The sequence below is a fragment of the Heterocephalus glaber genome, unplaced genomic scaffold (assembly GCF_053883595.1).
Source record: "Heterocephalus glaber isolate CG9 unplaced genomic scaffold, H.glaber_assembly_v1.0 deba00000331, whole genome shotgun sequence".
NCBI lineage: Eukaryota > Metazoa > Chordata > Mammalia > Rodentia > Bathyergidae > Heterocephalus > Heterocephalus glaber.
The window spans coordinates 47073563-47097625 of record NW_028258142.1 but is presented as its reverse complement, the minus strand read 5'-3'; the positions used below and the strand labels follow the sequence as shown (position 1 = coordinate 47097625).

At 35.0% G+C, this 24063-nt stretch overlaps 1 protein-coding gene across 14 annotated transcripts in view; it reads right to left on the bottom strand.

Moving 5' to 3' along the window:
* Nol4 (nucleolar protein 4) overlaps positions 1-24063 on the bottom strand; it is a 329323-nt gene that overhangs the window by 24159 nt on the left and 281101 nt on the right. For all 14 annotated transcript variants that reach the window (XM_004855194.4, XM_087193623.1, XM_004855193.4 and 11 more), the window contains one exon: positions 7444-7624. In XM_004855194.4, the coding sequence (XP_004855251.1) occupies positions 7444-7624 (181 nt within the window). The remainder of the gene's footprint in view (positions 1-7443; positions 7625-24063) is intronic.

Below are 24063 nucleotides of genomic sequence, written 5' to 3'. Positions count from 1 at the left end.
TGTAAAGGGAACAATCCAAGAGGAAGACATGACAATCATAAATATCTATGCATCAAACACTAGTGCACCCAACTATATAAAACAAATACTAACAGACATGAAAAGTCATAAATGCACTAATACAATTGTAGTGGGGGACCTCAACACCCCACTGTCACAGATAGATCAACTAGACTAAAAATATGTAATGAAATAGTAGAACTCAATCGAACTCTTGAACAAATGAACTTAACAGATGTTTACAGAGTCTTCCACCACACAAAATCAGAATACACATTCTTCTCAGCTGCACATGGGTCATTCTCCAAAACAGACCACATACTCACACATAGAACATGTTTAAGTAAGTGCAAAGGAATTGAAGTTATCCCCTGTACATTATCAGACCATAGTGCAATGAAATTAGAGATCCATAGCAAAAGAAACTCAAAAAATTTCATAAACATGTGGAAATTGAACAACACACTTCTGAATAACCAATGGGTCACAGAGGAAATTAAAGAAGAAATCAGACAGTTCCTTCAATTAAATGACAATGACAATACCACATATCAGAATCTATGGGACACAATGAAAGCAGTCTTATGAGGGAAATTCATAGCAGTGAATACACATATTAGGAAAACAGAACAAGCCCAATTAAACAACCTGATGCTGAACCTCAAGCTTCTAGAAAAAGAAGAGCAGGACAACCCCAAAGCTCATACAAGGGAAGAAATTATAAAGATCAGAGGAGAAATCAATGCAATGGAGACTAAGAGAATGTTACAAAAAATCAATGAAGCCAAGAGTTGGTTCTTTGAAAGAATCAACAAAATTGGCAAACCTTTAGCCAACCTTGTCAGTAAAAGGAAAGAAAAGGCCCAAATCCATTGAATTAGGAATGCAAAGAGTGAAATTACAACAGACCAAGCAGAAATCCAGAGGATCATCAATACCTACTTCCAGAACCTATACACCAATAAGAGAGACAACACAGAAGAAATGGACAGATTCCTAGATACAATTAGGTAATTCCTAGAATTACCAAAGTTGAATAAAGAAGACCTAAAAATTCTGAACAACCCAATATCAACCAATGAAATTGAAAATGTAATTAAAAACTTATCAGCTAAGAAAAGCCCAGCCCTGATGGCTTCATTGCTGAATTCTACAAGACATTTAGAGAGGAACTGCTGCCACTACTGTTTAAACTCTTCAATGAAATTGAAAAGGAAGCAATACTCCCAAATTCATTCCTGGAAGCAAGCATCACCTTGATCCCCAAAGCAGAGAAAGACCCAACTGAAAAAGAGAACTATAGGCCAATCTCACTAATGAACATAGATGCAAAAATCCTTAATAAGATAATGGCAAACAGAATGCAGAAGATCATCAAGAAGATCATACACCCTGATCAAGTGGGATTCATCCCAGGGATCCAAGGATGGTACAAAATACACAAATCAATCAATGTAATACCCTATATCAATAGAGCCAAGGACAAAAACCATGTGATTATCTCCATAGATGCAGAAAAAGCATTTGACAAAATCCAACATGCATTTATGATAAAAACCCTACAAAAAATTGGAATAGATGGTCTCTACCTCAAACTGATAGAAGCCATCTATGAAAAACCAACAGCCAATATCATACTAAATGGTCACAAACTGAAATCCTTCACACTAAAATCAGGAACAAGACAAGGATGTCCAGTATCACCACTCTTGTTCAGTATAGTTCTGGAAACATTAGCCATGGCAATTAGACAAAAGAAAGAAATAAAAAGAATAAAGACAGGAAATGAAGAAGTCAAATTGTCATTATTTGCAGATGACATGATACTCTATATAGAAGACCCCAAGAACTCCCTCAAAAGTCTTCTAGACTTGATAACCAAATTCAGGCCAGTAGCTGGTTACAAGGTCAACACACAAAAATCAATAGCTTTCCTCTACACCAATGGCAGACTCACTGAGAGAGAAATAGGGCAAATAATTCCTTTCACAATAGCATCCAAAAAACTGAAATACCTAGGAATCATCCTAATGAAAGAAATCAAAGACCTCTTTTCTGAAAACTATGGCACTCTGAAAAGAGAGATTGAAGATGTTATGAGAAAATGGACAGATATCCTCCTGGGTAAGAGGGATTAATATAGTGAAAATGTCCATACTTCCAAAACTGTTATATAGATTTAATGCAATTCCAATTGAGATCTCATCATCATACTTCATAGGCCTTGAGAAAACAATCCAAAAATTCATTTGGAACAGGAAGAGACCCAGAATAGCAAAAACAATTCTAGGTAACAGAGACATGGCAGGGGCTATCACAATCCCCAACCTGCAACTCTAATACAAAGCTACTGTGATAAAAACAGCATGGTACTGGCAAAAAACAGACTTGAGGACCAGTGGAACAGATTAGAAGATGAAGAAACAACTCCAGACACACTCAGCCATCTCATCTTCGATAAAGGAGCCAAACACCCTCACTGGAGGAAAGATACCCTCTTTAATAAATGGTGCTGGAAAAATTGGGCTTCAACTTGCCAAAGATTAAAACTAGACCTATATCTCTCACCATGCACTAAACTAAAATCAAAATGGATTAAAGATCTAAATATTAAAATAGAAACTCTGAACCAGTTGGAACAGAGATTAGGTAGAACTCTTGAAGACATCAGTGTAGGAAAAGATTTTATGAACAAAACCTCAGTTGCCTGTGAACTAGCACAAACAATCAACAAGTAGGATCTCTTCTTATTAAAAGGCTTCTGCACAGCAAAAGAAACCACCAGCAGTGTGAAGAGACAACCCACAATGTGGGAAAAAATCTTCACCTGCTCTTCCTCAGACAAAGGTCTATTATCTAGACTCTATAAAGAACTTAAAAAGATCAGACCTCCCAAATTTAAAGACCCAATCCAAAAATGGGCATCTGAAATGAACAGACATTTCTCAAACAAAGAAGTAGAAATAGCAAATAAATACTTGAAAAAATGTTCAACATCACTGGTCATTCGAGAGATGCAAATGAAAACAAAGCTGAGATTCCACCTCACTCCAGAAAGAATGGCTGCTATCATGAAATCAACCAATAACAAATGCTGGTGGGGCTGTGGGGAAAGAGGAACCCTGCTCCACTGCTGGTGGGAGTGTAGACTGGGGCAACCACTGTGGAAATCAGTATGGAGATACCTCAAAGAACTAGGACTGGAAGTCCCATTTGACCCCGCTGTTCCACTGCTGGGGATCTTCCCCAGAGAATTAAAAGAATCATACCACAGTGATATATGTGCACCCATGTTCATAGCAGCACAGTTTGTAATAGCTAAAACTTGGAAACAGCCCAAATGCCCATCAACTGGAGACTGGATAAAGAAAATGTGTTTTTTTAATAAAATGGAGTACTACTCAGGCATAAAAAATGAGAAATTAGAGACATTTATAGCTAAGTGGATGCATATTGAGGAGATACTCTTAAGTGAAATAAATAGAACACACATGAATAAATACCAAATAGTTTCTCTGGTGTGAGAAACTGAAAGTGTAAATAAGGACTAAATGTATAATAGGTAATGTGAAATAGGAAGAAAAGGGGCAAAGGGGAAGCAAGTGGGAGGGCTAGAAGAAAGGATAGAAGGGAATGGGATTAATATGAGAAAATGGAAAAATAGGAACAAAATCTTTCTAAATAATGAGGAATGGAGGGGTTGAAGGAAGGGCTGGGCAAGGATGAAAAATAAGAACCTAGAGAGACTATGTAAAGGTGCAAATTTCCAATGATGAATGTCATTATATTGTATACCTAAAATGTACCAATGATTAGAATGAATAATCAATAATGCAAAATAAGAAGAAAAGGTCCAAAGGGGTAAGGGTAGTGGGAGGGGCAGGGGAAAGGAAAGAAGGGAAAAGAAAAATGCTGAGAAATGGAAAAAATGGAAATAAAGTCTTTGTAAATAGGCAAGGGTGGAGGTCGTGAAGGGAGGGCTAGGAATGGGGAAAAAATAAGAACCAAGATGCGTCACGTAAAGGTACAAGTTCCCAATGAGAAATGTAATTGTGTTGTATACCTACAATGTACTAATAAAATAATTTAATAAAAAATTTAAAAAAATAAAAAAATAATTAAAAAAAGAAATAAAATGTAGCCTCTGGTATCAGAATACCTGTGTTCAAATGCTGGCTTCTCCTTTATTCAAGGAGAGACTCTAGGCAAATCACTTCACCCCTCTGAGCCTCACAAAATTGAATTTAATTATATTACAAGGAAAAGAATTGATGTGCAGATATTTTTAAAAATGGAGGTAAATTCCATGTTATAAGAATTTTCATCAAATTGCAGAGCATATCTCATAGGACTGAAGTACTATAGGGATTCAATAAGCGTTAGTTACTGCTATTGGCCTATGTTACACAAGTTAATAATTTCATAAGAGAATTTTTTAAAATCTAGGAGTTTAGAAGATAAAAATATGGCAGTAAAATCTCTAGAAAGTGTTCCCCAAGTTTTGTGATTTAGTAGTGTTATGACTGTGTCTAGATGTTCCTCCAAAGCCTCATGTAGTCAGTCATAGGTGGGGCTTTTGCAGAGGTGGCTGGATCTAGAGTGTGTGACCCTCAGATTGATTCACAGTGCTATTCTAGGATCAAAGGCACTAGGATAAGGGTGTGAGTACTACCTGCCCTAAGGACAGGTAGCCTGGGTAAGATATAAGGAGCAGAAAGAGGTGTGGTTCTCTTGCTTGCTTTTGCTGTCTTTTGCCTTCTACTGTTTTCTCCTCTGTGATGCCCCTCTACCATGCCACCCTTCCTCAGAGCCAGCTGATTATGGACTGAAACCTTTACAAACTGAACTAAATAAACCTTTTGCCCTTTAACTTTGGATGTCAGGTATTTTGCCTCAAAAACTAGGAAAGTAACTAAGACGAATAGTTAAGTTCTTAGTTCTTATGTAAATTATTAATTAAAAAAGAGTTTCTAGATTTATAGGCTAAAAGAACCCATAACTTTTGTTCACAGTTTCCTTCTCTGGTCTCAGACTTGATCTTTCATTGCTCATTTGCTCCTCAAATAAAAAGGAGACTTAAAAACAGCTGAGAAGACTCACTAGATTTGAATAGCCAAATATACACCTGAAATTTAATTTTTTTCCAAAATAAGCTCTTCATTACTCGTTTGAGCAAGAAAGCAAATCACACAGACTAAAGCTCAGTGATCTTGTCTTTAGAGGACCTTTAATTCAGAACAGATTAAAGAACTCCAACCTTCAATTCCAGAACAGTTAGTCCTGAAGGCCCTTCCAGCAGTTCCAGTATTGTAAAAGTAAGTGATTTCCTGTTCTATGGACTCACTTCACACTAATACTGTAATTTCTCCCAAAATATAGTAAAGACCAACCAAGCCTAATCAAATTTTCAAATGCAAGTTGGTCTTTTGTTTCTAGGCATTTTCAGTGAATATAGGAAATAATTTTTCCAAACCCAAAAAAATTCATTGTAAGTATATTACCAATTCAAATCCTAAATTATGGAGTTTTTGCATAATCCTATTGATTTTACATTTATATCTACCTTGTATCCTACTGAAAATTCACAATTTTACTGATATAGATGTAATTACAAATTTCCTTTAAATGAAAAATAGTCTTAAAATAGTAATATGATTACTGAAAATAGTTAAGGGGTTTTATCAATGGCTTGAAAATTTGTGGAGTCAATTTGATTTGAAAAATTGAAAACATTTGAGATTACTTGGAAAAGTTCATCCCTGTGCTAGTAACTCATTAAACAGTAAAGTATATCACTTTCTTCCCATTAAAGAAAGACTTAAAAACTGTTTCCTAATTATGTAAACATATACATTTGTCAAGGTAAATTATCAAAAAAAGGAATAAAATCCAAGTGTAGTCAGAACATCATTTTATCCTTGTCCCTTATACTATAATCCTGTCACCCCACCTCCATTTAAAAAATTATAGTTTATATTTTCATTTATATAAAATCCTTCTTTCACAAATGTTAGCCTTCTGTAAGTGCTTACCATTATCTAGGTATTGATACATAATAGTGTATAATGATAGTTCTCATTGCTTTTCATAGCTACAATGTTACTCTGTTGTTTAGATTCACTATAATAATGAACCAGATGTTTATTGATGGACATTTTAATTAGTATCTTTGTTTTGCATAGATTTCTGGGTCAAATGATAGGTACATATTTAATTTTGTTAGATATTATCAAATTTCACTCCAACTTTGCACTTCTATGAGCATTGCACAAGAGTACCTGTCAAAAAATAGTCTGGTTTTCTGTATTGTTTTGTTTTTGCTAATTTAGTGGGAAGAAGCTGTATTTCTCTAATTTGGAATGAGTAAGGCTGAGCAATATTATATGTATTTAAGGGACACTTGCATTACCTTTGTTTAAAATTGTACATTTCTTACCACATTCATGGTAGGAATTGAACCCAGGGCTTTGTACATGTGCAGCACATACTCTACAGCTGAACTACATTCCCAGTCCTTTCTTGACTTTTAAATATGGTATTAGGTACATTATTTCTTTATTTTTGCAGACTTTCATGTATTGGCTTTGTTGCTTTATACTATTTTGTGGTACCAGCAGCTAGTAATTTCCCACTTTGTCATTTATCTTTTTACTTTGCTTATGGTGTTTTATTGTTATGCAAAAGTACAGTGTGTGTGTGTGTGTGTGTGTGTGTGTGTGTGGTAAAAATTTTTTTTCCCTGGATTTTTAGTACAATTAGAAATGTTTTTCTTATAATCCAGGTATAATAAACTCACCTAAGCATTTTTTTTCCTTGACACATACATGGCCTTGTATTAAACATTTAAATCTCTGACTCTTTTGGAACTCTTATTACCATAAAACTCAAGAAATGCCTAAAACTTTACCAAGCATGAGCAAGGGTGTGCTGGCTGCAGCCTCTTACTCCCTGCTGAAAGAGCTTGTCAGTGCCATTGAAAAGCTGTTGCCTAGAGAGCCATGGTTGTTCTCATTTGTCTGTACTTAGTGAGAGGTGCGTACAATTCATCCCCAGGGAAGTTTCTCTGGTGCCCCAAATTTTCCAAATCAAATACTCCTTTGAACATTAAGAAAATATTTTATTATTCTTGAAGAACAGTACAATACAGCGCAGGGGGCGGAGTGTGTAACTATTTGGAAAAAACAGTTGCTATTTCTTTAGCAGAAAAAAATTGTTAGTAGAAAACAGCAATCGTTCAATTGCATAATAGCACTGTTTCCTTTAGAAACAGCAACAAACAAGGGAGCTATCCATATAGGGATACAATCATTATGCTTTTAAGTGGTCTTGTCTATATCAGATCATCACTAACTATTGCTTATAACAATACATCTATTTTCTTCTCTCGGGTTTAGAAAACTCGCCACCCCCACTGGACACAGAAAATATGGTCTGTAAACTCACCACTACTGGAGGCGTCATTCAGATTTAGCAGTCCCCCTCCTAGCCCTCTGTAACTATGGTAACTGTAGGTCCCGTTTCCATTGATGTACAGCACCTCCTGTGAGCCTGGAACAGCCGATGCTGAGTAAGTGGCCTGGGCCGCCTCTGGTTTACACTGCTTGTCAGCTGGAGCAGAATCGTCCTGCAACAACAGCAAAACAGCATTCCATTGTTTATCAAATTGTTGCTATTTCACATGAAACAGTACTGTCTTGATGCCATGCACGTATCTGGATCAAATAAGAAAAAAAATATATATATATATATAATGGACATTTTTCACGACTTTGCTAAAAACTTTAAAAAGCAGAGCAAAGTAACATTGTTGGCAGATGGGAGATTGAAAGATGAACAATTTCCACCTGAATTTAAAATTACCTGAAGAGAGTTATTTACAAGAACCAAGAGGTGGAGGCAACTTAAACCATTGGGAGGTGAATGGATAGAGAAGATGTGGTACATACACATAGAGAAGAACATTATTCAGGCTTTAAAAGAAAACCTTATGTTAGACTACAACATAGATGAAACAGGAACATTATGCTAAGTGAAATACGCCTGTCACAAAACATCAAATATGGTATGATTTCATTTATATAAAGCATCTGAAGTGTCAAACTTATACAAATTTAGAGTATAATGATAGTTTACAGATGCTGGGGAAGGGAAGGCAGAAAATCAATCCATGGTGGGTGGACAGTAGACAACAGCCCTGAGGTTCTGTTGTCTAGCAGTGGGAAAGTAGTTGCCAGTAGTATTGCTTTGTACACATGGGAATTTCTGAGACAGTGAATTTTATGTTGAAAATTTAAAAACTAACAGCTAGGCTAAAAAGCTACAGGTAGAGAGCTGGGGATTTAGCTCAGTGGTGCTGCCCCCTATCTCACAAGCACAAGGTCCTGAGATCAATCCCGGTACCAAAAACAAAACAAAACAACAACAACAAAAAACTATAGATAGAAAAATTACAAAAGAAGGCAAAGAATTTAACAAAAGTTTAATCACTTGAAATCTGTTTTCCCAATCCTTCCAATTCCTCCCTTTTCCTTCCTTCCTCTCTCCCTCTTCCCGTCTTCCTTCCCCTTATGGTAAAAAAATAAGCAAAATTTATTGAGTACTAACTCTAAGCTAGGCCTATTACATGTATTTCAATAGCTTTGCAGAGATGTTAATAAATATCAAGCTTTTAAGCATTTTAGCTTCCTTTTATAAAGTGCACTAGTATCCACAAAATTAATTTCAAACCATTGAACCATGTCAATTTGTGAGAAAATAAAAATTTAAATTTGTGGCAAGTTGTATATATTTTCAATAGTAATACAGATGAAATAATTTCCTATCAGCTGAGAATTTGCAAAGGCTAAAATACATACAACATATATTACTTCACTTGCCTACTACATTCTTTGTCTTCTTTTTTACATAAGTAACATTTATAATAACATTTATAGTGAAAGCTTAAGAATACTTTTGTCATAATTTCAGCAGTATTTTTTAGTTTGTAAATTTAGAATGCAATATAAGTTTAATGAAACAATTAATTTTCAATTTTTTGTAACCCTAAGTGCTAGAAAAGAAGAAACACGGAATACATTTGCTCTATGGGCTCAGGAGCACTGTTATATTGAGAAACCTTCTAATCTTCCATATCATGAAAACATCACCATGATTATCAGCATAAAGAGTTCTGATTTTGTGCTTGTTCCCATATGTATTCAACACCAGTCCAATCCATTCAGTGATCACCATTAACTCAGTCACAAATACTAAACACATGCTGTATTGCTTTCATCTTTTCATTTCTAGTAAGACCATGAAGGCAAAGAAGGGCATTCAAAATTTTTAATAGAACTTGCTTACTTCTCCATCTGAATGAAAGAACCAGCAATACTAGAAGACTTTACAAGGTTAATTGAAATAAAAATAAGAGGAAATTAAAGGGAAAATGCCAGCATAAACTTTGAATTTTGATATAAGATTATTTGCCAAGTATTGCCTTTTCAAAAACATTAGTAACAAAAATAATGCATCTGAGATTTATGTGATACAAACATGAACTAGCCTAAATATATAAGCTAGAATATATAATCATATTTAAAATCTGACCATTAAAACTTTAGGAAGTCCTGGACATTAAGCTATCTTAGAATAGCACTTGTCCTAGGAGAAAATGCTTAAATAAGGGATCCAGACATAATTATATTTCCCAGTTACCAGCTGTACTATTTTGATTGAGAAGGTGCCAACTTCCAGATTGTTATTTTTATTAAAAAAAAATTTTTTTTTGGTACCAGAAATGGGACTCGGGATCTTGCACTTGCGAGGCAGGCGGCAGCACCACTGAGCTAAATCCATGGCCCTAGATCGCTATTTTTAATTCTGAATGCTACTCTTTGCAAGTAAAAAATACTCAAAGGAGGTAGGTTTTTAGTATGATTCTGTTTAAAAGATAGTATCTTATCTCTGGTAATTGGAACTTTTAGACATTTTTTTTAACATGTACCCAAACAATAGACATTTTTTTTGTACTTAAGATAAACATGTATATTATAGATAGTAAAGGAGCTTAAGTAATCTAAGACATTGAAGATATTTCCAGGAATCTGCTGTTCCTGGGAATGTATATCATAGTAAGTAGGTCTGACATAAATAATCATACCATTTACAGTGCTATTGTAAACAAGAATTATTGATAAAGCAATATGAACGGTATGGAAACACAGCAACTATTAGAATTGGAAACCAAATGCTTTAAAATGGCATGTTACAATGCCAGAGTAAATGGTAAATGGGCAAATCAATGATTACTATGCCTCTTATACCATTCATCATATATATATGCGTTGGAACATTTGGAATGTGCCTGGTAGACTCACTGTAAGTCACTGGGGGGCATGGATTGAAAGGCATTTGTGAGAACTCAGTCTCATCATCTTCCTCTCTCTTGCTTCTTTGCCCATGATGTATGTGGTTTTGCTCCACCACAAGCTCCCTGTCATTCCATCTGGCACTCCTTCCCTGGCAGGGCCCCAAAGCAATGGGGCTACTCGGTCATGAGCTAAATAAACCTTGTAAGTTAATTATCTCAGGTATTTTGTTATAGCAATGTAAAGCTAATACACATGTATCTTTTTTCCATGCATACATCTATTTACTATAAAATAGAAGATTTTAAAGCTGATCTCCAAGGAACTGTAAGGCATTTAGGGAAAATGTCAGAATCTTCCTGAGATCATGCATGAGGACATGCAGATATGCCTTCCCCTGCATCCTTCTCTTTTAGCCAGGCTAGCAGCTCTGCTTTATTCTATTTTGTAATCATAAAATCACTGCATCAAAACATTATGAAAACCACTGGGATGTAAAACCGCTGTCTGTAAAGACATTTAGTTATTGAAACTCTAAAAAAGGCAGAATGCTCTATACTTTAAAGCAATTTTGGGGTCATTGTGAAGGGGCTAGCCTCAAATAGTTCCACCAGGAGAGAATTACTTGGGCAACATGATAAAACTTGAATGTCTAGTTTTAGAAAAATGGTAACTCTTCTGAAACATGTTAACCTATTTCTCTCGGAAAATGACAATAAAATACACTTACAGCAGTGTTTCTTATGGATGTGTAAAAAGGGAGGAGGGAGAAGGCATTTCCATTGCAGTATTCTTTTGACTCTGTATGGTAGAATTAATGTGTATTAGCAATGTGCTGTTTTTAAAATTTGCTTCAGTCTTTCATTTTTAGCCATTACTCCAAGCCACATTAACTGCACTGAGAAGGCAGATAATTAATTCCATTAATAATCAAACAGATTTTATAGAAATTATTCGCATTAAAATACAGATTTGCATTATTAGTGCCTTTGGCAATCCATGTTATGTGGAGAAATACAACTTATGCAACTTCTAATAAAATCTGGTCTATAACTGTCTTTTGGGCAAAAGTTCAGTTTAAAGTGAATCCATGTTGTTTTTTTTTTAATGATTATGATTATTGGTTTCAAAGAAGGTTTGTTTTTAATGATACAAAAAAAAGTGTCCCTGGAGTCACATTTCAGCTCTGTAAGCAACTTTAACAATCATTAGTTCCTAAAGTTTTCACTGCTTGCCTCCTGGATTACTATGACAGATGTTTTCAAGAGTGATATTATCATGTTCCAATGCTTCATAAGTAGGCAATGAAATAAATTTTATTCATGAATAAGAAAAAATATACATTCTATACTAGTTTTCATTAGAAATAGTTCAAATATTTTAAAAACATAAAAATAAGATCGGTGATTGAAAACAGTTCACTAAATAATGCACAAAATTCTTTTGATTCAGTTTTCTTTTTAAAATATACAACAGATTAAAGGCATGTTTTGGTGACTTTTATAGTTAAGATTTTGCCTTTTCAATAAATGGATCCTTTATGTTCATAAACATGCATTTCATATATCAAAAATAGGCTTATAAGGGGTGGGTGTTTTCACATAGATGAAGAACAAGCTTGAAAAGGCTTTAGAACTGTAAACATCCTGTTGACACAAAGAAACCTTGATAATCTTCCTTTTCTTCCCTTAGAGATTGGACAGAGACAAACAGGTTTGCCAAAGTCTGGTACCTGGATGGGCCACTCAGATTGACTTCTTACCTCACTGCAGACCCTTAAGGAATCCTTTACTCACAGATCATTTCTACTACCAGTGCAGGTTTGTGATTCATAGTAGTCACATTTATTTGGGGGGACTTGATATATAGAGAGAGAGATAGATAGATATAGATATATATATGTATAGATATATATAGATAGATAGATATAATATACTGATCATTTTTATCCATTTTCCCTTCCTCCCTATGCTTCCTGTTCTCTCTTTTCACTAAGCCCCTCCCCTATACCCAAAAAGTTTCCTTCTTTTTCCTACCATCTCTCCTTTATTTTACTTTTTTTCCCCTTGGGGATCAAACTCAGGCAGGCATGGCACTACTGCTGTGCACCTGCAGCCCTCCTTTATTTTACTCTTTAATTTATTTATATTTTAGATTTCCCATATAAGAGAAACCATGTGATATTTAACTTTCTGTGCCCTTCAACATTGTTGGTGGGAGAAATTTCATTTAACCCAGATATACCTTTCTGGGTATCTTTTGGAAAGAGCCAAAGACATCATACTCTAGTAATGCATGCATGTCTATGTTTTTACCAGTGCAATCCACAATAGCTGAGCTCTGGAAACAACTGAGATGCTCATCAACAGATGAATGGATAAAGAAAATGTGGTATACATAGTCAATGGCATATTATTTAGGCATAAAGAAGAATGAAATTCTGGCATTTTTTTGAAAATGAATGGATCTTGATATTGTAATGAAATAAGTCAAGTATGTTTCATAAACATGTTGTTTTCAAAATGAAAGTTAATAGGAGATCCACTTAAATTTTTGACAATGGATCTTCAAAAGAATAAGAATCAAGATACATCATGTACAGGTACAAGCACCCAATGATAAATGTAAGCGTATTGTATACCTGAAATGTACCAATAAAAGAATTTAAGGAAAAAAATGACATGGAAAATGTTACATTAGACTTACTACATCTCTCTGAGTTCCATTTTTTTAGACTTTATAACTTTTCTTATCTATTAAGCATTATTTATATTTACATTAACTTTTATCTATAAAGATGATCAGAAAACTCCAATTAAATTGCTATTAGGTTCACTAATCAAGCATCTGTTAAATCACTTTGGAATTTGTAAGGTCCTCTTACTAAACTATGCTTTTATGACATCATGCAATATGCTAGAGCATACTATTGACTCAGCTTTTTAAGTTGAATAACCTTAAGTAAACTCGCAAATAATCTTATCACTGCAAAATAGTAAACAAGTAGAAGAATGCAGGTCCAAATTTGCCTTGGTTGTCTAAAGATTATTACTGGATTTCTCCTGTCCCTATGTGGTCTTTGTATTCTATGAAGCTGAGCATTTTTATTTAAAATATCATTTTAAATTCCTTCTCTGCTCTATTAGTCCAGATGGGATGAGAGAGTGAAATGTATTTTATGCATAAACTATTGAAAAATGTCTCTTCCTTCTAAAAGCTTCTCATTTTCCATTTGATATCAAGTGTTCCTGAACTAAGTACATTGCTAATTGTTTCCAGGAAAATTCATAAGAGAGTTGAAAAAACCAGAGCTTCCACTTAAAAGGCTTTTCTGCTAAGGAAAAAAGAAAAACTCCACTGCAAATAAATGTGCTTATTATTTGGGATTCTGAGAGGAAATTTTCATAACATCAACAAAACTCACATCCCCACACACAGATGTCCACACATGCTCATATATGTAACAGTACTCAAGAAATGATTTATTTCATTCAGTAAGAAGGGCTCCAAGAAGTATTCTCTATTTACTGACCTCCCAAATGCTTCATCAGTTGCCTGCCCATATAAAAGATCAACATGTCAAGATTGCAGAAATGCTCCCAAACCCAGTGACAGATAATATGGAAAGCTATGTTTGACTGAGTTCAGGTAACCTAAAGACAAGCTTTGAAATATTAGAGAAGCTTGATTAAATTTGTTTTTTACTTAAGGAATCAAAATCAGAGCAGGGTAGCAGTTACTAGAATTTTATCGAACTCTTTGAAGAACAACTTATTACTTTAACACATTCTCTTGGTAAGGATATTTACATGGAGGTACAAATACAATTTCATAAACAATAGAAGTTGGATCGCAATTATATGTCGAACCTAATAAAGTTGAACTGACAGAAGTAGAGAGTAGAAGGAGATGGTTACCATAGGCTGGAGGCTGGGAGGAAAGCAATAAGGAGCTATTGATCCAGCAGTACAAACATCATTTTTTGGAGTAGGTTTAGAAGTCTATTTCATAACAAGGTATCTATGGTAGATATATTGTATATTTCATCAGATCACTAAGAGTAAACTTCAAATGCTTCACCATAATGAATGACAAGGTGATTAATTTTAGTTAGCTGCTTTATTGACTCATTTGATTTTGTGTAAGAATATATCATATAACAAATAAGTGTATATAATTAGGATTTGTTAATCAAAAATAATATTAATTTTGTAAAAATGTACTATGATGAAAGAATAAAAGTTTAACAACCAATGGCCAAAGAAAAATACAAAATAAATACAGTAGCTGTAATCCCCAACCCAATGTGTATGGATACATGGCTAGGAAGAATTAACCAAGTATAGTGCAGTATCCGTTATTAAGATTCTTCCTAATGCACATAAAGTTTGATTATTAAAAGTAAAACTAAGGACTTGCCATTTTAAGATTCCAGGTTTAAATGTTACACTTTGCCATTTAGTTACTGAGCAAAAAGCATTGTATTTGAAAAATAAATGTTTTTCTATAAGTTAACATTCAATTTGGAGTTTGCTATTATGATCACTATACAAGGTTTTAAAAATGTCTTTTGAGGTTCAAAAATGTGATTGAAAATCCTTTGATCACTGGTTTTATATGTGCATCATAGTATTTTTCACCTCAGAAAATAATCTTAATTTTAATAAAGTAATATCAAATTGATATCTTTAATAGTCTTTATACATTTTAGGAATAAGAAGTAATTTCTCTTAATCATATAATCATAATATTTTTCATTTTCTTGATTTTTTCTTTCATTAACAAAACCAATGAGAACTTAAAATATCTTTTAAATCATTCCTCTATTTGTACTTGGGATTTATTGATTAAAAAAACTTCATTAAATTATTTTTCTCCTTACTCTTCTGTAACAATACTTTCAATAAGATAACCACATTGCTGTACCTGGGGAGCGTATGACAGGTGTGGTTTCAGGTATTACCTGCGGAGCGATCATTCCCAGATTCTTGTCTCCATTCCCTGTCTCCCCAGTGAGGCCCATACCTGAACTTCCTACTTTTCAGTTATCTCAGATTCATCATTTGTTGGATAATTTATTTTCTCTTTCCTCCAGATACTTTCTGAACCACTTTTTAATTGAGAAACAAAACACCACTTGTGCTATCATCAGTGTTTCTTGTTCTAGTTAATGCATCACACCAAGATGCTTTTCTTGATTACACTGTGCCTCCCTCGATCAAAAACACAAGTCCTGTTGACCCCACCATCATCACAGACCTGAGAAACACTCATTGAGAATGCAGAACTTTAAAATTCCATCTGCGCTCAATTGGGGTATCTCGATAACCTACTACTTCCTCCTTTACACCTTGTTCACATCTCCTCAGCTTTATTTTTTAACTTATATCTGTCAGTTCCTCTCTCAAAACTTTTGAGATTTCTTTTCTCTGGGAGAACAAAGCCCAGAATTCTTGGCATGCAAACTTCTTCAGAGAATGAAGAGTCTTGCCAGCCTCATGTACCTTGTACTCCCTTCATGTACAGTATTCTCAAGTCTTACCTTAAATGAACAAAAATCTTACTGGTATCATTTTCTGGGCCACAAAAATTCATTAATATGTAGAAAATTTCTCATAATTGCTGTATGTGTTATATCCTCTGATGTTGGTTTGCTGTTTAATTTTTAAATCTAATTTCCAAAATGTAATACATATATCTAATGTTTAATTAAAATTCTCTTTATTTTTTAGAATTTAAAAAACCTTCAAGTGAAATCAGAAAGTGGCATGTACATAAATCAGGCTTAGATATGGCTTTCACCAGAAGTAAAGGGGAAAAAATATTATCCTTCTTGATACCCTTGGTGACAAACGTTTCAGATTAACTGAAAACATTAGTCTCTAAATCTCTACCCTCTGAAAGCCCTCACACAGAAAGCAGACAATATTTATTAGAAATTGTTATTGCTTCTCCTCTATGCAATTTATGAAAAAATGCAAGAAAATCAAGCACTAAAATATATGCTAAGAGAAAATAAACACATCAAGTGTATGTAAATTAGTTCTTCCACATACACTCAGATTAGTTCTCAGATTCTTATAAATTAAAAGACCTTGGACCAAGCATCCTACTGAAGATGAAAGAGAAATCTAAAAAGAGTACCAACACTATTATACTCTAATAATTAGAAATTCCTCCCAAAACAAGAGTCTAGGAATGATATTGATGTTAGAGTGTCCATTAGTTATAAAAATATTACAGCTGCAATCAAAACTTTGAACAAATATTGTTAGTGTTAAACCTTGAGAAGTATATAGGAGTCGATAGAATTTTTTGAGACCAGTGAATCTTAACTGTTAGCTACTGCATAAGCATCGTGTTAACTCAGTAATGTCAGGAAATCAAGGGTAACACCTACACCATGTCCTTCAGAATATGGTATTGGGAAGGATGAGGAAATGCATTATTATGGCTATAATTTAATCAAATCTGTGAAACATAAAGGTGCTTTATAAAGGGATTTAATTTTTAGTGATTCCATAAGGCTGCGTACTTATTTTATTTTGCCTGTGTATAAACATTTGTACATATTAGTGGCCAATGCTAAAATAAGCTCATGGATATTAACACTTTTTACTGTAATGTTTTAGTTCAAATTAAAAAATACTCACATATGCTGCTTTAAAAGATACAAAAACAAACTGAATTTCTTTTCATTTCATTGGATATCCGCTTTCCAAGACTAGGCTACAATTTAAGGTAAGATTATGGTTTGATGCATACCCACACATGGTTATATGAACATAAGTTAACAAAATTTAGCTCAAGTGCTTTAAACGTTCCCTGTCAGATATGATTTAATACCACATATCAGTTATACCCGAAATTTCTAAGTGTGGTCTCGTGAGTTATTACCATAACTCAAGAAAATTGACGTCAGTTGGGAGGCACAAAATTGAAAAATACAATTAAACTCTTACAAAAACCTAGACATGGTGGAAATTTTTCACCTTCTCAAATTTCATCTTTTCACATTTGAGGAGGTAGAAAAACTTAACTAATGGTGCTATTTCAACAGTGATGTTGGGAAATGATCATTGATGGTTTCAAAATCAGAAACAGGTGCACCAACGTAGTTGAATGAACAGAATGAAAAACAATCCTTTCCTAATGTCACTCAACATAATGAATTTCTTCATAGCCGCATTTGATGAACATTATGTTCATTCATATAGTAAGCACCATTCAATTGGGATTGTAGATCTTGAAAGAAGCATATAATTGAGATCTTAATTCCTACATGTTGGGATAAAAACATGCGGGTTATTATAATTTAATTTAAACTGGGTGTAAAAATTGCCATCCATTTTTATACTTCAAGTATATTAATTATGAAATAGTCAAACCACGGTAATTAGAAAAGCTATTAATATGATGATGCCTGAATCAGAGCGATAATGCTTCAATATTAATATGAAATTAAATTTTATAAAGAACATGCATGAGATGATATGAAATGATCTATAAATAAATAATCTAGTGCTGAATTTAAAACATATTGCTTAAGCCTGAATATATGTGGGTGTTGTGTTGATACCTAAGTAAAATACTATGCTCTTTGCTAATGGTCCAATCCATAATGATACTGTTTCTGTTACTTATAATTTAATCACATGAAGTGTGCTGACTTGCCATACAAGCTGTGGGTGTATAGGTAGACAATATCACTGTTGGTACATTTTTCATATATCAAATATAAAGTTTATAATTTTACTTCCATTTAGAGAGAAAAAAATTTGCTCTTCAAGTTCTTAATTTTGTGGTGTTCTCTACTAAAATTCCTTAACATATATATACATATAAATCCACCAATGTCCTCAAACACTGTTTGGATTTGGAAAATAGTAGTTTTATCTTCCTTAAGATACTAGGGTATATTACTTTATTCAGAGTGAATATGGGTAGGAATAGTATATATAAGCTCTTTTCCTTCTAGTTTAACTCTCTAGGAGTAGTCTGTCCTCTCTATATAATTTCTCTGCAAAGTCTCTTTGGGTTTATAACTTCATGTATTACTTTTGTACCAAAGACCTCTAAATCTATATTCATACATAAGATATATACTCAGGTCCACATTTCCAACTATCTACTGAATGTATCCCACAGGTGCTTCCTAATTAGTATGTCCAAAATTGTACACTTTATTTTCTCACTCTCTCAGTTCCACCATAACTGCTCTGCCTCCTGAATTCTTGCTCTTGATTAATAATGCCTTCATCTACCCAGTCACCTGTGGTAAATCCAGCAGTCCCCCCTTTTTTATTATCTCATAGCAGAATGATTTATTAACTCAGCATGCAGTCTTTTACAATCTACTTGTATTTATAAGTGAAACTTTAAAAAAGATTCAGTAAATGCCCTCTATTTACTAGGCTAAACACTAGCTAGGTTCTGTGGATATATCAGCAAAAATAATAGACTGGATCCCTGCCTTCATAGGATCTACACGATTATGGAGGAAGCTAGGCAAATGAAAGAAATAAAATGTGTAATGCACAAAATTAACTTCAGATAGTGATAATCATTGATAATGAAATTAAACTGGATAAAGACAAGGAGTAATTTTTGGATAAGTGTCCAGTAGAAATGTACTTAAGTAAAAAAAAAGAGACAGACATGTGAAGACACAGGGAAAGTTCATGTGTGTGTACATGTGTGCATACATGTGTGCTTATACTGCATAGAAATATTTTCCACATCTGATTAAACTTTTCTTCATATCCAAGGATCTCTGATCATACACTCTAGGATTTGATTTAACAGTTTTGTACAAGTATGCATGAATCTTAGACCTGCACTTCCTTTATGACAGGAAATGACTACAACAATTATTTTTGCTGGGGCTCTGAATATTCTCAATTTCTTCTTGCAGATGCACCTCTAAGTTTGTTTCCTGGGTGTGTAACTACTGTACCCTTAATCAACAGGAGTCCTTTGCTCTCTGGCTGTTAGGGCCTCGCTAATGGGACACAGTGGGAGAGTTTAGAGAGCTTGAGAGATGAGTGTGCCCGGGTTTTTACTCCTCAGGATCCTTCCCTGTCATGCCATGGTCTGGCAGATGGTGTGTTCTTAAGAGCCAAGACCCTGCCAGATTTGGAGCCTTGACCCTGCCTCAGTTCCCTGCCATTGCTCCCCAATTTCCTGGTGGTAACAGCCTCTCTTACTTGCTAGTCCTGCATACTTCTCCATGTCTTCTTGATTGCCTTAACCCATCCCACACCTGCATAAATAGTCCCTTTATTAAGTACTCCTCAGGTATTTATTTTGAATATGTTTTCTGACACGAAGCTTTCTCTGTGTCTGCTTCACATTTATCTGTTCACTTCCCTTCCATTTTTTATCCCTCTCTTAGGATCTAATTTGGCTGGATAGATAGAATTTTCTTCAGAATTTTAGTCTAAAATATTAGTCACATGCAAAAAGAAGAATGTTGGAACTCTAGTACTCCTGAAAAAGTACAGATAGAATTAAATAAAGCCCTTATTAAAATAGGTATTGAGCACATACAATGTGCACGACATTGCAGTTGAAGTTGTCATGAATAATACAGATCAAACACCTGCTTCCCATGAGTTCATGTGTTAGCAGGGGACAGCGATAGTACATTTGCAATTAATTAACTATAACTGATTTAAGTCTAGCAAAGAGGAACAACCAATGTTATGAATACATAAAATACAGGTCCTAATATATGGAGAAATTAGCCAGAAAATACCTAATAGATCTTAGGTTACATTAATAAAAATATTTAGTAGCTAGAAGAAAAGAAATGATATTAGGTAATATTTGTTGAGTATCTGCTACATGTCAGAAAACTATACTGATCGGCATATTATCTCAATGCACACAATATATGTATGAATTGAATACTATTAAACTCTGACATTTTGATGTGAAAAAACAGGTTGTAAAGTGTTGTTGATGGACTTAGCCAGGCACTGAGACTTAAACTTAGGAACTCTCATTCTATATGTTGAATGCTTAACCACTGTGCTGTACTGAGCAAGTCAAAGCCTTCTCCTTGGTGGCAAATTGTAAGAGAAACATAATTGCTGGGCATGGTGGTCCATGCTTATAATCCCAGCACTCTGGGTGAATGAGGCAGGTGGATCAAAAGTTCGACTCCAGCAACCATGTCTTGAGGTTGGCAATGTAGCTCAACTTGAAGTTCAACCCTAGTGTGACAGAGAAATGAGAGCGAGAGAGAAACAGAGAAAGGGGGAGAGAGAGAGAGAGAGAGAGAGAGAGAGAGAGAGAGAGAGAGAGAGAACTGAACCTGTCTATGGAAGAAAAAGCAGAACAAAACAGGTTCCTGGGACATGACAAAACTTTATAATGAAGTTAAAAGATTGGGAGATATTTAACCTGAGAAGAAAAGATGACAAGTATGATTCATTCATTCATTTTACGTATGTTTATTGAGTTCCAATGTGCTTTGTATTGTTCCAGAATAGTGAACAAATGTTAAAAGCTCTGCTTTTGGAGGCCTATCTTGTAGAGATAATAAAAAGCAAACTTTTTTGGAAAAGAGTAAATAAAATATGTACTTCATAGGACCTTGGATAGCACCATAAAGAAAAAAGAAAAATAGCACTGCAAATGAAGATATGAAATGTTGAGAAGGCTTTCAAATTCAAAATGGAATCTCCAGGAAAGACCTCTTTGAAAAGACGGGGTTTTTAATAAATATCTGAAGGAAGTAAAGAGCTAGCCCTATGGATGCTGAGGCATAGCATTCAAAGTAGAAGGAACAACATGTGCAAAGGCCCTGAAACTGGACCATGGCTGCCACTCGTGTGGCAGGATAGTACAGGACAGGAGCTATGACAGGTGACATGGAGCCAGTCTATGTCGTCCCTTTTAATACCTTGGAGCCTTTGACTTTTGTCCTGAGCAGAATGGAAAGCCACTGATCAGTTTCAGCCAAGGAGTGACATAAACTGACACATTTGAACAGGAGTATTCTAGCTGAACACAGAGAGTAAGTGAACAGAACAAGAGGAGTTGGCAGACTGGTTCAATGAGAGATTATTATGAATTGGAAAAGGTAAAGAGTGAGAGCAGTGTAAGTTGACTGAATCCTTAACATATTTTGAAGATAGTGCCTAAGAATATTGTGACTGGTTGATGTGCATGATGAGAAGAAAGAAGGGATCAAGTTAATTGCAACCATAATTCTTATGACCTAGCCCACTGTGAGATTTAACTGGAGTGACTTTAACTGGTTTGATATTTTGAGATATGTTTGAACATATTAAATTTATTATACTTATTATTCATCCAAGAGGACATACCAAGAAGCTGTTGCATAGATATACTGTATGGATGTGCAGTTCAAGAGAAACCCAGGCTAGAGATGTAAATAGATGAGTCACACATTATATATGGTATTTAGAGCTGTGGGACTGGAAGAGAAAAGAGAAGAGGTTTCAGCTCATCACCAAGGACTGGAGTACTCTAGGTTTTAGGATTAGGGGATGTGATCACTGGGATTGTCAACTTCATTGGTTTGGGAGCCACCCAGAGGATGAGTATGTCTGGTGGATCATAGAGGATGACCTTAGGTACTTTACCTGGTCCCTTCCTCTTCCAGCCCAATTTCCCTACTCTGCTTCTCTGCCAACATAAACTAAGCAACTTTCCTGTACCATGCCTTTCTGCCATGATGTTCCTGCCTTAGAGCCAGCTGATCATGGACCAAATTCCTTGAAACCATAAAAACAACCAAATAAACCTTTCCTTCTTTAGCTTGTGGATGGCAGTATTTTTTTGCCAGCAATGAGAAAACGGGCCAAGAGAGAGCAAGGAGGAACCAGAATATGGACAAAGAAGGACTGCGAGAAATGAAAAGAATAAATGTGTTATCCTAGAAGTCAAGGGCAACCTAGATTCTCAAGGAAGACAAGGTAACTGTGCCAAGGGCTCCTGACAGTGCAATAGAGATGAGACCTGAGAGACAGACCATTAGATTTATAAATGTGGAACTCATTCATGACCTGGAAAGGAATAACATTGGCAGTAGGGTGGGCACAGAAATGGAATGGCGGTCATTTAAGACAATACTTTTGAGGAGTTCATTTGTAAAAGGAAGGAAAACTGGGAACTAAGGGAAATAGTATAGAGTTTTCTTCTTTTTCTTTTCATTTGTTTCTTTTTGGTTGGGGTGAGGAGGAACAGCACCGAAGTACACCGAAGGGAAGAATCCTATGGAAGGAAAAAAGTGGTAGGACAGGAGAGAGATCAGGGAGAACTGGTAAGAGGGGAAGGGATAGAGACTCGAGAAAGAGTGGTTGCTCTTCTAGGACCATGAAGAGTTTGTCCTTAATAAAAGAGAAGAGGAGACAATTAGAAGAATGATGAGAGAAGACAATTAGAAGAGTGCATTTAAATATACAAGGGATTGTTTTCTGAAAGGGGACTGTTTTACGAAGAAAGACACACTTCTTTCTCGCCACATGATAGGGCAGAATATGGCAAAGGGATGGATGTTATAGAATAAGTATGAGGCTCAATGAAATAAAGATATTTCCTAAAGAATTTCTGGAACTAGCAGGGCTCTCAGTGGAGAATGATTCTCTCTCTCTGGACACGAGTGAAGATAGCTGATCTCACTCATATCACTTATTTCGAGTCATGCACTGGTTTAGAAATTATGCACACACACTCCCATTTGCATCATATGGCATGTCTGTGAGACAAAAATACTCCTACATTGTAGACTGAGTTACATTTTCCAGTGCTCCTTAACATAGAACAGTGCAGCGATATAGGAGGGTGTCTAATTGGCCCCCAAAGTTCCAATCTGTCCTCTGTACCACAGTCTCACAACCCGATGTGGCTACTCCTTGAGTGGTAAGGATGCAGTAGGGAAGTTTAGCTATTTTTGGAGAGACTCTAAGGTAATAGAATAAAAGCTATCCAATTTCTCAAAATACTATGCTTCTCTTTTCTGATTGGTGAAAGCATAGGTCCAAGCTCTGGAATAATTTCCTCAGTTGAGAGAGTTCTATATAAGCTCTCTCTCCTTTTTTTCACCATCCATTCCTTCTCATCCACAGGTTTCTTCTTGCCCCAAAGATGAAGCACTTGTTGGAGGATGCTGTCAGCTCCAGTCATGACTTCATCACTGTCCCAGAGGACATCATGCACCTAATCTTTATTAAATTGAACTGAAGATGACAAGCTGGTAATTTTTTTTTCAGCTTTCAGGGCTGTAATTCTGGCCTTTCTTCATCAGGGACCAGCAGCTCACCAGGAAAGTATCTTCATCAGGCTTCTTCTGTCAAAGATTGGTGGGATTTTTATAGGCACCAAAGGCAAATACTATCCAATGTAGGTCTTATCCATTAACTACCACAAGTGTACCACAGGTTCTTTTGTTAATCTTTTAAAATTTCCTCACTGTCCTAAACTATATCTATATAAGAAAATCCTTCTTCAGGATGGGGTATTTTTATTCTAAAAATAACACTGAAAATTAAATTAAACAAAATGAATAATAATGAAGCTGCACAAGATATATCTCCGTGAATTAGTATTATCTTTACTTTAAAACTTTTCTTTGATGGGATTTGTTCCATTTGTTTTAATTCAGGCATTATGCAGGAGGCCAAATTTGCTGATAAACATTTTTCCATGAATGATAAAAGTGAGTGTTATTTTCTTATTTCTA